The sequence below is a fragment of the Heterodontus francisci genome, chromosome 36, assembly GCF_036365525.1.
Source record: "Heterodontus francisci isolate sHetFra1 chromosome 36, sHetFra1.hap1, whole genome shotgun sequence".
Classification (NCBI taxonomy): Eukaryota; Metazoa; Chordata; class Chondrichthyes; order Heterodontiformes; family Heterodontidae; genus Heterodontus; species Heterodontus francisci.
Window position 1 is genome coordinate 2,094,803 of NC_090406.1, and position 16,216 is coordinate 2,111,018.

Genomic DNA, 16,216 nt, shown 5'->3' on the forward strand with positions numbered 1-16,216 from the left:
TTCAAGACTAGTATTTTAAACTTAAATAAGGGCAATTATGAGGGCATGAAAGCAGAGCTAGTTAAAGTGAACTGGCAAATTAGGTTAAAGGGATAGGTCAATAGAGATGCAGTGGCAGACATTTAAGGGGATATTTCAGAATACACAGAATAGATACATTTCAACGAGAAAGAAAAATTCCAAGGGTGGGACCCACCATCCGTGGTTAACTAAAACAGTTAAAGATAGTATCAAACTTAAAGAAAAAGCCTAAAATTGCACAAAGATGGGAGGCAGGTCAGCAGATTGGACAGAATATAAAAAAAGCAAAGAATGACTAAAAGATTGATAAGTAAGGTAAAATTAGAGTACGAGAGAAAGCTAGCAAGAAATATAAAGACAGTAAGAGTTTCTGTTGATATTTTAAAAAGAAGAGTTAACAAAGTGTATGTTGGTCCTATAGAAAGTGAGTCTGGGGAATTAATAATGGATAATAAGGAGATGGCAGATGAATTGAACAGATATTTTGCATCGGTCTTCACTATTGAGGATACAAGTAACATCCCAGTATTAGCTGCAAGTCAGGAAATGGAAGGGAGGAAGGAACTCAAGAAAATTACAATCACCAGGGAAGTGGAACTGAACAAATTGTTGGAGCTGCGGGCTGACAAGTCCCCAGGTTCTGATGGACTTCATTCTAGGGTGTTAAAAGAAGTGGCGAGTGAGAGAGTTGATGCGTTAGTTTTAATTTTCCAAAATTCCCTAGATTCAGGGAAGGTTCCGTTAGATTGGAAAATAGTGAATGTTTATTCAAAAAGGGAGAGAGACAGAAAGCAGGAAACTACAGACCAGTTGGCTGAACGTCTGTCTTAGGGAAAATGTTAGAAGCTGTTATTAAAGACGTTATAGCAGGGCACTTAAAAAAATTCAAGGTAATCAGGCGGAGTCAACATGGTTTTGTGAAAAGGAAATCATATTTAACCAATTTATTGGAGTTCTTTGAAGGAGTAACATGTGCTGTGGATAAAGGGGAACTGGTGGATGTATTGTACTTAGATTTCCAGAAGGCATTTAATAAGGTACCACATCAAAGGTTATTGCAGAAAATAAAAGCTCATGGTGTAGGGGGTAACATATTGGCATGGATAGAAGATTGGCTAGCTAACAGGAAACAGAGAGCAGGCATAAATGGGTCATTTTCTGTTTGGCAAGATATGCCACAGGGATCTGTGCTGGGGCCTCAAATGTTTACAATTTATATAAATGACAGATGAAGAGAGTGAAGGTATGGATGCTAAATTTGCTGATGACACAAAGATAGGTAGGAAAGTAACTTGTGAAGAGGACATGAGGAGGGTACAAAGGGATATAGTTAGGGTAAGTGAGTGGCAAAGACCTGGCAAATGGAGGATAATGTCGGTGAATGTGAAATTGTCCACTTTGGCAGGAATTTAAAAAAAGAAGCATATTATCTAAATGGTGAGAGATTGCAGAGCTCTGAGACGCAGAGGGATCTGGGTGTCCTAGTGTATGAATCGCAAATGGTTAGTATGCAGGTACAACACGTAATTAGGAAAGCTAATAGAATGTTATCGTTTATTTGCGAGGGGAATTGAACACAAAAGTAGGGAGGTTATGCTTCAGCTATCCCGGGCATTGGTGAGACCACATCTGGAGTACTGTGTACAGTACTGGTCTCCTTATTCAAGGAAGGATGTAAATGTGTTGGAGGCAGAACAGAGAAGGTTTACTAGACTAATACCTGGAATGGACAGGCTGTCTTACGAGGAAAGATTGGACAGGCTGGGCTTGTATTGGCTTGGAATTTAGAAGAGTAAGAGGCGACTTGATTGAAACATATAAGATCCTGAGGGGTTTTGACAGGGTGAATGTGGAAAAGATGTTTCCCCTTGTGGGAGAATCTAGAACTAGGGGTCACTGTTTAAAAATAAGGGGTCACCCATTTAAGACAGAGATGAGGAGAAATTTTTTCTCTCAGAGGTTCGAGAGTCTTTGGAATTCTCTTCCTCAAAAGGCAGTGGAAGCAGAGTCTTTGGATATTTTTAAGGCAGAGGTAGATAGATTCTTGATAAGCAAGGGGGTGGAAGGTTATCGGGGGTAGGTGGAAATGTGGAGTAATCAGTTCAGCCATGAACTTATTGAATGGTGAAGCAAGCTTGAGGGGCCGAGTGGCCTACTCCTGCTCCTAATTCGTATGTTTATATTTCTTGATATCACGTGAAGTGAATCAAATTGACTGAAGACTGGAATCTGTGATGCTGGGGACTTCGAGAGACTGAGATGGATCATCCGCTCAGCACTTCTGGCTGAAGATGGTTGCAAATATTTCAGCCTTGTCTTTGCACGGATATGCCAGGCTCACCCGTCATTGAGGTGGAGATATTTGTGGAGCCACCACCTTCCATTAGTTGTTTAAGTTTCTACCACCATTCACAATTGGATGCGGCAGGACTGCAGATCTTAGATCTGATCTGTTGGTTGTGGGATCGCTTTGCTCAATTGTGTGCTGCTTCCGCTGTTGGCATGCATGTAGTTCTGTGCTGCAGCTTCACCAGGTTGGCACCAGGTATGCCTGGTGCTGCTCGCGATGTGTTCTCCTGCACTCTTCATTGAACGAGGGTTGAACCCCTGGGTTGATGATAATGGTAGAGTGGGGGATATGCCGGGCCATGAGGTTACAGATTGTGGTTGAGTACAATTCTGTTGCTACTGATGGCCCACAGCGCCTCATGGATGCCCAGTTTTGAGCTGCTAGATCTGTTCTGAATCTGTCACATTTAACATGGTGTTACTGCTGCACAACACGTTGGAGAGTACCTTCAGTGTGAAGACAAAATGGTGGGCTAGGATATACCCAGGGATGGTGATGGAGGATCCTGAGACACTGGCTGTAAGGTATGATTGGGTGAGTATGACTATGTCAGGCTGTCGACTAGTCTGTGGGACAACGCACCCAATTTTGCACAAATCCCCAGATGTTAATGAGAAGGACTGGGCAGGGTGTGCCTTTGTCATTTCTGGTGCCTAGGCTAATGCTGGGTTCCATCCAGTTTTAATCTTTTTTTTTGAGTTTTCTGTAGGAGTTTGATACAACTGAGTGTCTTGCTCGGCCATTTCAGAGGCAATTAAGAGTTAACGACATTGCTGTGGGTCTGGAGTCACATGTAGGCCAGACTGGGTAAGGACAGCAGATTTACTCCCCTAAAAGAGCATTAGTGAGGTACTCAGGGTGGGTCGTATACTGACAGGTGAGGTACCTGGTTTAGGACAACCCAGTTTGGGTCAATCTGTGCATCTCCCTCAGGGTCCAGGACCACAGTCTGATAGGCTCGGAAATCAGTGAGCGTAATCTGAGCATTTTCGGGACAAACATCGATAACATCAATGACCTTATCATCATCAAAATCTCCTTCGCAGGCGTCTCCCATCCCATTACCTGTCACATATTTCAAACAAGATGTTTAAGTCAGTGACCTCACATTAACTTAGCAGTTCAAACCATCTCAGTTATTCGTAACCATGCCCTTCAATTCACACATTGTGTCTGTGCAGCTCTTTGCCAGAGCAATCGCAAACTAATCCCACTGCCCCGCACTCTCCCCATAGCCCTGTATCAATCCCAAATTAATCCCACTGCCCCGCACTCTCCCCATAGCCCTGTATCAATCCCAAATTAATCCCACTGCCCCACTCTCTCCCCATAGCCCTGTATCAATCCCAAACTAATTCCACTGCCCCGCGCTCTCCCCATAGCCCTGTATCAATCCCAAACTAATCCCACTTCCCCGCTCTCTCCCCATAGCCCTGTATCAATCCCAAACTAATCCCACTGCCCTGCACTCTCCCCATAGCCCTGTATCAATCCCAAACTAATCCCACTTCCCCGCTCTCTCCCCATAGCCCTGTATCAATCCCAAACTAATCCCACTGCCCCGCACTCTCCCCATAGCCCTGTATCAATCCCAAACTAATCCCACTGCCCCGCACTCTCCCCATAGCCCTGTATCAATCCCAAATTAATCCCACTGCCCCGCACTCTCCCCATAGCCCTGTATCAATCCCAAACTAATCCCACTTCCCCGCTCTCTCCCCATAGCCCTGTATCAATCTCCAAACTAATCCCACTGCCCCGCACTCTCCCCATAGCCCTGTATCAATCCCAAATTAATCCCACTGCCCCGCACTCTCCCCATAGCCCTGTATCAATCCCAAACTAATCCCACTTCCCCGCTCTCTCCCCATAGCCCTGTATCAATCCCAAACTAATTCCACTGCCCCGCACTCTCCCCATAGCCCTGTATCAATCCCAAACTAATCCCACTGCCCCGCACTCTCCCCATAGCCCTGTATCAATCCCAAACTAATCCCACTTCCCCGCTCTCTCCCCATAGCCCTGTATCAATCCCAAACTAATTCCACTGCCCCGCGCTCTCCCCATAGCCCTGTAGATTGGGATTGATACAGGGCTATGGGGAGAGAGCGGGGAAGTGGGATTAGTTTGGGATTGATACAGGGCTATGGGGAGAGAGCGGGGCCGAGGGATTAGTTTGGGATTGATACAGGGCTATACAAGGCCGATTTCAATATGATAAAACAAGATCTGGTCAAAGTGGACTGGGAGCAGCTACTTGTAGGAAAGTCTACATCAGACCAGTGGGAGTCATTCAAAGAGGAAATAGTGAGGGTTCAGAGCCAACATATTCCCGTAAAGGTGAAGGGTAGGACCATCAAGTCCAGGGAACCCTGGATGTCAAGGGATATAGAGGATTGGATATAGAAAAAAAAGGGAGACTAATGGCAGATTCAGAGTGCTGAAAACAGCAGAGGTGCAAGAGGAATGACAGAAAGTGTAGGGGGGGTACTTAAAAAAAGTAATTAGGAGAGCGAAGAGGGGGCATGAAAAAACACTGGCGGGCAAGATAAAGGAAAATGCCAAGGTGTTTTATAAGTATATTATAGTGTACGGGAACACGTTCTTGCTATGGAGGGAGTGCAGCGAAGGTTCACCAGACTGATTCCTGGGATGGCAGGACTGACGTATGAAGAGAGATTGGGTCGATTAGGCTTGTATTCACTAGAGTTTAGAAGAATGAGAGGGGATCTCATAGAAACCTACAAAATTCTAACAGGACTGGACAGACTAGATGCAGGAAGGATGTTCCCGATGGCGGGGGAGTCCAGGACCAGGGGTCACAGTCTAAGGATAAGGGGTAAGTCATTTAGGACTGAGATGAGGAGAGATTTCTTCACCCAGAGAGTGGTGAACCTGTGGAATTCTCTACCACGGAAAGCAGTTGAGGCCAAATCATTAAATATATTCAAGAAAGAGTTGGATATAGTTCTTGGGGCTAAAGGGATCAAGGGATACGGGGAGAAAGCGGGAACAGGGTACTGAGTTTGGATGATCAGCCATGATCGTATTGAATGGCGGAGCAGGCTCGAAGGGCCGAAAGGCCTACTCCTGCTCCTATTTTTCTATGTTTCTATTAAGGGCAAGGGGATAACCAGGGAAAGAGTAGGGCCCATTAGGAACCAAAGTGGCAATCTGTGTCTGGAGCCGGAGGACGTAGGTAAGGTTTTAAATGATTACTTTTCATCCGTGTTCACTATGGAGAAGGACGATGTAGGTGTAGAGATCAGGGAGGGGGATTGTGATATACTTGAACAAATTAACATTGAAAGGGAGGAGGTATTAGCGGTTTTAGCGGGCATAGAAGTGGATAAATCCCCAGGCCCTGATGAGATGTATCCCAGGCTGTTATGTCAGGCGAGGGAGGAGATAGCCGGGGCTCTGACACAAATTTTCAAATCCTCTCTGGCCACAGGAGAGATACCAGAGGACTGGATCTCAGCGAATGTGGTACCATTATTCAAGAAGGGTAGCAGGGATAAAGCAGGTAATTACAGGCCAGTGAGTCAAACATCAGTGGTTGGGAAACTATTGCAAAAAATTCTGAGGGACAGGATTAATCTCCACTTGGAGAGGCAGGGGTTAATCAGGGATAGTCAGCATGGCTTTGTCAGGTGAAGATCGTGTCTAACTAACTTGATTGAATTTTTCGAGGAGGTGACTAGATGTGTAGATGAGGGTAAAGCAGTTGATGTAGTCTACATGGACTTCAGTAAGGCTTTTGATAAGGTCCTGCATGGGAGATTGGTTAAGAAGGTAAGAGCCCATGGGATCCAGGGCAATTTGGCAAATTGGATCCAAAATTGGCTTAGTGGCAGGAGGCAGAGGGTGATGGTCGATGGTTGTTTTTGTGAGTGGAAGCCTGTGACCAATGTTGTACCACAGGGATCGGTGCTGGGACTCTTGCTGTTTGTAGTGTACATTAATGATTTAGACGTGAATATAGGAGGTACGATCAGTAAGTTCGCAGATGACACGAAAATTGGTGGTGTAATAAATAGCGAGGAGGAAAGCCTTAGATTACAGGACGATATAGATGGGCTGGTAAGATGGGCAGAGCAGTGGCAAATGGAATTTAATCCAGAGAAGTGTGAGGTGATGCATTTTGGGAAGACTGAACAAGGCAAGGGAATATACAATGGATGGTAGGACCCTAGGATGTACAGAGGGTCAGAGGGACCTTGGTGTACTTGTCCATAGATCACTGAAGGAAGCAGCACAGGTAGATAAGGTGGTTAGGAAGGCTTATGGGATACTTGCCTTTATTAGCCGAGACATAGAATATAAGAGCAGGGAGGTTATGATGGAGCTGTATAAAACACTAGTTAGGCCACAGCTGGAGTACTGTGTACAGTTCTGGGCACCACACTATAGGAAGGATGTGATTGCACTGGAGAGGGTGCAGAGGAGATTCACCAGGATGTTGCCTGGGCTGGAGCATTTCAGCTATGAATAGAGACTGAAAGGACTTGGGTTGTTTTCCTTAGAGCAGAGAAGGCTGAGAGGGGACCTGATTGAGGTATACAAAATTAGGGGCAGATTGGAAGAAAAGGTTTCCCTGAGCAGAGGTGACAATAACCAGGGGGCATAGATTTAAGGTAAGGGACAGGAGGTTTAGAGGGGATTTGAGGAAAAGAAATTTCACCCAGAGGGTGGTTGGAATCTGGAATGCACTACCAGAAGAGGTGGTAGAGGCAGGAACCCCCACAACATTTAAGAAGTATTTAGATGAGCACTTTTTGAAACACCACAGCATACAAGGCTATGGGATAAATGCTGGAAACTTGGATTAAAATAGGTGCTTGATGGCCGGCGCAGACACGGTGGGCCGAAAGGCCTGTTTCTGTGCTGTACAACTCTATGTAACAATCCCAAACTAATCCCACTGCCTCGCTCTCTCCCCATAGCCTGTATCAATCCCCAAACTAATCCCACTGCCCCAATCTCTCCCCAAAGTCTGTATCAACCCCAAACTAATCCCACTGTCCCGCTCTCTCCCCATTGCCCTGTATCAATCCCCAAACTAATCCCACTGCCCCAATCTCTCCCCAAAGTCTGTATCAACCCCAAACTAATCCCACTGTCCCGCTCTCTCCCCATAGTCTGTATCAATCCCAAACTAATCCCACTGTCCCGCTCTCTCCCCATAGCCTGCATCAATCCCAAACTAATCCCACTGCCCCGCTCTCTCCCCATAGCCTGCATCAATCCCAAACTAATCCCACTGTCCCGCTCTCTCCCCATAGCCTGTATCAATCCCAAACTAATCCCACTGTCCCGCTCTCTCCCCATAGTCTGTATCAATCCCCAAACTAATCCCACTGCCCCAATCTCTCCCCAAAGTCTGTATCAACCCCAAACTAATCCCACTGTCCCGCTCTCTCCCCATAGTCTGTATCAATCCCCAAACTAATCCCACTGCCCCAATCTCTCCCCATAGTCTGTATCAATCCCGGGGCAGTGGGATTAGTTTGGGATTGATACAGACTATGGGGAGAGAGCGGGACAGTGGGATTAGTTTGGGGTTGATACAGACTTTGGGGAGAGATTGGGGCAGTGGGATTAGTTTGGGCGGCACATTGGCGCAGTGGTTAGCACCGCAGCCTCACAGCTCCAGGGACCCGGGTTCGATTCCGGGTACTGCCTGTGTGGAGTTTGCAAGTTCTCCCTGTGTCTGCGTGGGTTTTCTCCGGGTGCTCCGGTTTCCTCCCACAAGCCAAAAGACTTGCAGGTTGACAGGTAAATTGGCCGTTATAAATTGTCACTAGTATAGGTAGGTGGTAGGGCAATATAGGGACAGGTGGGGATGTTTGGTAGGAATATGGGATTAGTATAAATGGGTGGTTGATGTTCGGCACAGACTCGGTGGGCCGAAGGGCCTGTTTCAGTGCTGTATCTCTAATCTAATCTAATCCCACTGCCCCACTCTCTCCCCATAGCCTGTACCAATCCCAAACTAATCCCACTGCCCCGCTCTCTCCCCATAGCCCTGTATCAATCCCCAAACTAATCCCACTACCTTGCTCTCTCCCCATAGCCTGTATCAATCCCAAACTAATCCCACTGCCCCTCTCTCTCCCCATAGCCTGTATCAATCCCAAACTAATCCCACTGCCCCTCTCTCTCCCCATAGCCTGTATCAATCCCAAACAAATCCCACTACCTTGCTCTCTCCCCATAGCCTGTATCAATCCCAAACTAATCCCACTGCCCCGCTCTCTCCCCATAGCCCTGTATCAATCCCCAAACTAATCCCACTACCTTGCTCTCTCCCCATAGCCTGTATCAATCCCAAACTAATCCCACTGCCCCGCTCTCTCCCCATAGCCTGTATCAATCCCAAACTAATCCCACTGCCCCAATCTCTCCCCATAGCCTGTATCAATCCCAAACTAATCCCACTGCCCTAATCTCTCCCCATAGCCCTGTATCAATCCCAAACTAATCCCACTGCCCCGCCCTCTCCCCATAGCCCTGTATCATTCCCAAACTAATCCCACTGCCCTAATCTCTCCCCATAGACCTGTATCAATCCCAAACTAATCCCACTGCCCTAATCTCTCCCCATAGCCCTGTATCAATCCCCAAACTAATCCCACTGCCCCGCTATCTCCCCATAGCCTGTATCAATCCCAAACTAATCTCACTACCTTGCTCTCTCCCCACAGCCTGTATCAATCCCAAACTAATCCCACTGCCCCTCTCTCTCCCCATAGCCTGTATCAATCCCAAACTAATCCCACTGCCCTTCTCTCTCCCCATAGCCTGTATCAATCCCAAACTAATCCCACTGCCCCGCTCTCTCCCCATAGCCCTGTATCAATCCCAAACTAATCCCACTGCCCTAATCTCTCCCCATAGCCCTGTATCAATCCCAAACTAATCCCACTGCCCCGCCCTCTCCCCATAGCCCTGTATCATTCCCAAACTAATCCCACTGTCCTAATCTCTCCCCATAGCCCTGTATCAATCCCAAACTAATCCCACTGCCCTAATCTCTCCCCATAGCCCTGTATCAATCCCCAAACTAATCCCACTGCCCCGCTATCTCCCCATAGCCTGTATCAATCCCAAACTAATCCCACTGCCTTGCTCTCTCCCCATAGCCCTGTATCAATCCCCAAACTAATCCCACTACCTTGCTCTCTCCCCATAGCCTGTATCAATCCCAAACTAATCCCACTGCCCCGCTCTCTCCCCATAGCCTGTATCAATCCCAAACTAATCCCACTGCCCCGCTCTCTCCCCATAGCCTGTATCAATCCCAAACTAATCCCACTGCCCTAATCTCTCCCCATAGCCCTGTATCAATCCCAAACTAATCCCACTGCCCCAATCTCTCCCCATTGCCTGCATCAATCCCCAAACTAATCCCACTGCCCCGCTATCTCCCCATAGCCTGTATCAATCCCAAACTAATCCCACTGCCCCGCTCTCTCCCCATAGCCCTGTATCAATCCCCAAACTAATCCCACTACCTTGCTCTCTCCCCATAGCCCTGTATCAATCCCAAACTAATCCCACTGCCCCAATCTCTCCCCATTGCCTGCATCAATCCCCAAACTAATCCCACTGCCCCGCTCTCTCCCCATAGCCCTGTATCAATCCCCAAACTAATCCCACTACCTTGCTCTCTCCCCATAGCCTGTATCAATCCCAAACTAATCCCACTGCCCCAATCTCTCCCCATTGCCTGTATCAATCCCAAACTAATCCCACTGCCCCGCTCTCTCCCCATAGCCTGTATCAATCCCAAACTAATCCCACTGCCCCAATCTCTCCCCATAGCCTGTATCAATCCCAAACTAATCCCACTGCCCTAATCTCTCCCCATAGCCCTGTATCAATCCCAAACTAATCCCACTGCCCCACTCTCTCCCCATAGCCCTGTATCAATCCCAAACTAATCCCACTGCCCCGCCCTCTCCCCATAGCCCTGTATCAATCCCAAACAAATCCCACTGCCCCAATCTCTCCCCATAGCCCTGTATCATTCCCAAACTAATCCCACTGCCCTAATCTCTCCCCATAGCCCTGTATCAATCCCAAACTAATCCCACTGCCCCAATCTCTCCCCATAGCCCTGTATCATTCCCAAACTAATCCCACTGCCCTAATCTCTCCCCATAGCCCTGTATCAATCCCAAACTAATCCCACTGCCCCAATCTCTCCCCATTGCCTGCATCAATCCCCAAACTAATCCCACTGCCCCGCTATCTCCCCATAGCCTGTATCAATCCCAAACTAATCCCACTGCCTTGCTCTCTCCCCATAGCCCTGTATCAATCCCCAAACTAATCCCACTGCCCCAATCTCACCCCATAGTCTGTATCAACCCCAAACTAATCCCACAGCCACGCTCTCTCCCCATAGTCTGGATCAATCCCAAACTAATCCCACTGCCCCATTCTCTCCCCGTAGCCCTGTATCAATCGCAAACTAATCCCACTGCCCCAATCTCTCCCCATAGTCTGGATCAATCCCAAACTAATCCCACTGCCCCATTCTCTCCCTGTAGCCCTGTATCAATCCCAAACTAATCCCACTGCCCTGCCCTCTCCCCAAAGCCTGAATCAATCCCAAACTAATCCCACTTCCCCAATCTTTCCGCACAGCCTGTATCAATCCCAAACTAATCCCACTGCCCCACTCTCTCCCCGTAGCCTTGTATCAATCCCAAACTAATCCCACTGCCCCGCCCTCTCCCCATAGCCTGCATCAATCCCAAACTAATCCCACTTCCCCAATCTTTCCCCATAGCCTGTATCAATCCCAAACTAATCCCACTGCCCCGCCCTCTCCCCATAGCCTGCATCAATCCCAAACTAATCCCACTTCCCCAATCTTTCCCCATAGCCTGTATCAATCCCAAACTAATCCCACTGCCCCACTCTCTCCCCGTAGCATTGTATCAATCCCAAACTAATCCCACTGCCCCACTCTCTCCCCGTAGCCTTGTATCAATCCCAAACTAATCCCACTGCCCCGCCCTCTCCCCATAGCCTGCATCAATCCCAAACTAATCCCACTTCCCCAATCTTTCCCCATAGCCTGTATCAATCCCAAACTAATCCCACTGCCCCACTCTCTCCCCGTAGCCTTGTATCAATCCCAAACTAATCCCACTTCCCCAATCTTTCCCCATAGCCTGCATCAATCCCAAAATAATCCCACTTCCCCAATCTTTCCCCATAGCCTGTATCAATCCCAAACTAATCCCACTTCCCCAATCTTTCCCCATAGCCTGTATCAATCCCAAACTAATCCCACTGCCCCACTCTCTCCCCGTAGCCTTGTATCAATCCCAAACTAATCCCACTGCCCCACTCTCTCCCCATAGCTTGCATCAATCCCAAACTAATCCCACTTCCCCAATCTTTCCCCATAGCCTGTATCAATCCCAAACTAATCCCACTGCCCCACTCTCTCCCCGTAGCCTTGTATCAATCCCAAACTAATCCCACTGCCCCACTCTCTCCCCATAGCCTGTATCAATCCCAATCTAATCCCACTGCCTCGCCCTCTCCCCATAGCCTGCACCAATCATAAACAAATCCCACTTCCCCAATCTTTCCCCATAGCTTGCATCAATTCCAAACTAATCCCACTTCCCCAATCTCTCCCCATAGCCCTGTATCAATCCGAAACTAATCCCACTGCCCCGCTCTCTCCCCAAAGCCCTGCATCAATCCCAAACTAATCCCACTGCCTTGGTCTCTCCCCGTAGCCTGTATCAATCCCAAACTAATCCCACTACCTTGCTCTCTCCCCATAGCCTGTATCAATCCGAAACTAATCCCACTGCCCCAATCTCTCCCCATAGTCTGTATCAACCCCAAACTAATCCCACTGCCCCACTCTCTCCCCGTAGCCCTGTATCAATCCCAAACTAATCCCACTGCCCCACCCTCTCCCCATAGCCTGCATCAATCCCAAACTAATCCCACTGCCCCGCCCTCTCCCCATAGCCTGCACCAATCATAAACAAATCCCACTTCCCCAATCTTTCCCCATAGCCTGTATTAATCCCAAACTAATCCCACTGCCCCACTCTCTCCCCATAGCCTGTATCAACCCCAAACTAATCTCACTGCCCTGCCCTCTCCCCATAGCCTGCACCAATCATAAACAAATCCCACTTCCCCAATCTTTCCCCATAGCTTGCATCAATCCCAAACTAATCCCACTTCCCCAATCTCTCCCCATAGCCCTGTATCAATCCCAAACAAATCCCACTGCCTCGCTCTCTCCCCATAGCCTGTATCAATCCCAAACTAATCCCACTGCCTTGGTCTCTCCCCGTAGCCTGTATCAATCCCAAACTAATCCCACTACCTTGCTCTCTCCCCATAGCCTGTATCAATCCGAAACTAATCCCACTGCCCCGCTCTCTCCCCAAAGCCCTGCATCAATCCCCAAACTAATCCCACTGCCCCAATCTCTCCCCATAGTCTGTATCAACCCCAAACTAATCCCACTGCCCCGCTCTCTCCCCATAGCCTGTATCAATCCCAAACTAATCCCACTGCCCCACCCTCTCCCCATAGCCTGCATCAATCCCAAACTAATCCCACTTCCCCAATCTTTCCCCATAGCCTATATCAATCCCAAACTAATCCCACTGCCCCGCTCTCTCCCCAAAGCCCTGCATCAATCCCAAACTAATCCCACTTCCCCAATCTTTCCCCATAGCCTGTATCTATCCCAAACTAATCCCACTGCCCCAATCTCTCCCCATAGTCTGTATCAATCCCAAACTAATCCCACTGCCCCACTCTCTCCCCGTAGCCTTGTATCAATCCCAAACTAATCCCACTGCCCCGCCCTCTCCCCATAGCCCTGTATCAATCCCAAACTAATCCCACTGCCCCAATCTCTCCCCATAGCCCTGGATCAATCCCAAACTAATCCCACTTCCCCAATCTTTCCCCACAGCCTGTATCATTCCCAAACTAATCCCACTGCCCTAATCTCTCCCCATAGCCCTGTATAAATCCCAAACTAATCCCACTGCCCCACACTCTCCCCATAGCCTGCATCAATCCCAACCTTTACCACAGTCCCGGGCTATCCCCATAGATTTGAGCTGAATTACAAATCTCATTTTCTATCGAGGATTCTCTATTTCTCTTATTTCTGATTTCCACTGTTTCTCAACCTCTCAACGAAGCTTTTGTCACCTCCAGACACAGCTTCTCACTGCACCACCTGATATACACGAGAGGCTGTACTCATCGCCCAAACATCTAACACATCAACCTCTAACTGCCTGACTGACCTGTAATCCATGGAATCTCCTGCAGGCAGTGATGACACTGTCAGCAACCCTGCACTTCTCACTTCCTTTCAATCAACCGCAATTTCCCATCTCTGCTCCACTCCTACCCTCTCTCTCTCTTCCCCACTCCCTCTCTCTCTCTCTCTGCTCCACTCCCTCCCTCTCTCTCTCTCTGCTCCACACCCTCCCTCTCTGTCTCTCTGCTCCACTCTCTCCCTCTCTCTCTTCCCCTCTCCCTCCCTCTCTCTCTCCCCCACTCCCTCCCTCTCTCTCTCTCTCTGCTCCACTCCCTCCCTCTCTGCTCCACTCTCTCCCTCTCGCTCTCTGCCCCATTCCCTCCCTCTCGCTCTCTGCCCCATTCCCTCCCTCTCGCTCTCTGCCCCACTCCCTCCCTCTCGCTCTCTGCCCCACTCCCTCCCTCTCGCTCTCTGTCCCACGCCCTCCCTCTCTCTCTCTGCCCCATGCCCTCCCTCTCTCTCTCTGCCCCACTCCCTCCCTCTCTCTCTCTGCCCCATGCCCTCCCTCTCTCTCTCTGTCCCACTCCCTCCCTCTCTCTGTCCCACTCCATGCCTCTCTCTTTCTGCCCCACTACTTCTCTCTGTCTCTCTCTCTGCCCCACTCTCTCTGCCCCACACCCTTCCTCTCACTCTCTGCCCCACTCCCTCCCTCTCTCTCTCTGTCCCACTCCCTCCCTCTCTCTCTGCTGCACGCCCTCCCTCTCTCTCTGCTGCACGCCCTCCCTCTCTCTCTCTGTCCCACTCCCTCCCTCTCTCTCTTTCTGCCCCATTCCCTATCTCTGCCCCACTCTCTCTCTGCCCCACACCCTTCCTCTCTCTCTCTCTGTCCCACTCTCTCCCTCTCTCTCTCTCTGCCCTGTTCCATCCCTCTCTCTCTGCCCTGTTCCATCTCTCTCTCTCTCTGCCCCAGTCCCTCCCTCTCTCTCTCTGCCCCACTTCCTGCCTCTCTTTCTCTCTCTGCCCCACTCCCCCCCTCTCTCTGCCCTGCTACAGCCCCCTCTCTCTTTCTGCCCTACTCCCTCTCACTGCCCCACTCCCTCCCTCTCTCTCTCTGCCCCACTCCCTCCCTCTCCCTCTCTGTCACACTCCCTCCCTCTCCCTCTCTGTCACACTCCCTCCCTCTCCCTCTCTGTCCCACTCCCTCCCTCTCCCTCTCTGTCCCACTTCCTCCCTCTCTCTCTCTGCCCCACGCCCTCCCTCCATCTCTACCTGCTCCACTCCCTACCTCCCTATCTCTGCCCCACACCATCCCTCTCTTTCTGCCCCACACCCTTCCACTCTCTCTCTGTCCCAGTCACTCCCTATCTCATTCTCTCTGCCCCACTCCCTCCCTCCCCCTGTCTCTCAGCCCCGCTCCCTCCCTGTCTCTCTGCCCCGTTCCCTCCCTCTCTCTCTCTGTCCCACTCTCTCCATATCATTCTCTCTGTCCCGTTCCCACCCTCTCTTTCTCTGCTCCACTCCCTCCCTCTCTCTCTGTGTCCCACTCCCTCCCTCTCTCTCTGTGTCCCACTCCCTCCCCCACTCTCTCTCTGCCCCGTTCCATCCCTCTTATTCCGCCCCAGTTCCTGCCTCTTTCTCTCTCTGCCCCATTCCCTCCCTCTCTCTCTCTCCATATCTCATTCTCTCTGTCCCGTTCCCTCCCTCTCTTTCTCTGCCCCACTCCCTCCATCTCTCTGTGTCCCACTCCCTCCCTCTCTCTCTCTGTCCCACTCCCTCCCTCTCTCTCTGTCCCACTCCCTCTCTCCCTCTCCCTGTCCCACTCTCTCTGCCCAACTCCCTCCCTCCCTCTCTCTCTCTGTCTCACTCCCTCCCTCTCTCTCTCTGTCCCAGTCACTCCCTCCCTCTCTCTCTCTGCCCCACTCCCTCCCTCCCTCTCTCTCTCTCTGCCCCACTCTGTGATACAGAGAGAGAGAAACAGTTGTCACTCACCATCATGATCTTCTTGTGTTGGATTTACTACAAGACGGCAATTGTCCGGCCCAGGGGAGACAGTGTCAGGAATTCCATCGTTATCATCATCGTCATCACACTCATCACCCAGTCCGTCCCTGTCTGTATCCAGCTGGGCACTGTTAATGACCATTGGGCAATTATCTCTGGTGTCCTGGTGCCCATCACCGTCACTGAGAGCGGAGAGAGAGATAACATCCCAACTGTTCATTTTAACATTAATGCATCGTCCTAACCACGACACCCACCCACTCACCCACCCACCCTCCCTTTCTCCCACCCACTCACTCACTCACACCCTCACACCCACTCACTCACCCTCCCTTTCACCCACCCACTCACCCACCCACCCTCCCTTTCTCCCACCCACTCACTCACTCACACCCTCACACCCACTCACTCACCCTCCCTTTCACCCACCCACCCACACTCTCACCCACTCACCCACACCCACACCCTCTCATCCACCGTCCTCTCACCCACCCACCCTCCCTTTCTCCCACCCACTCACCCACCCACCCACTCACTCACCCTCACACCCACTCACTCACCCTCCCTTT

The 16,216-nt window shown here is 49.9% G+C and overlaps 1 protein-coding gene across 1 annotated transcript in view; it reads right to left on the reverse strand.

Annotated features, from left to right (window-relative positions):
- Nucleotides 1-16,216, reverse strand: part of comp (cartilage oligomeric matrix protein) — a 143,278-nt gene that overhangs the window by 31,773 nt on the left and 95,289 nt on the right. Inside the window, exons 13-14 of the mRNA XM_068015956.1 lie at nt 15,636-15,829; nt 3,258-3,436 (exon numbers count right to left, since the gene is read on the reverse strand). Coding sequence (XP_067872057.1) covers nt 3,258-3,436; nt 15,636-15,829 — 373 coding nt within the window. The remainder of the gene's footprint in view (nt 1-3,257; nt 3,437-15,635; nt 15,830-16,216) is intronic.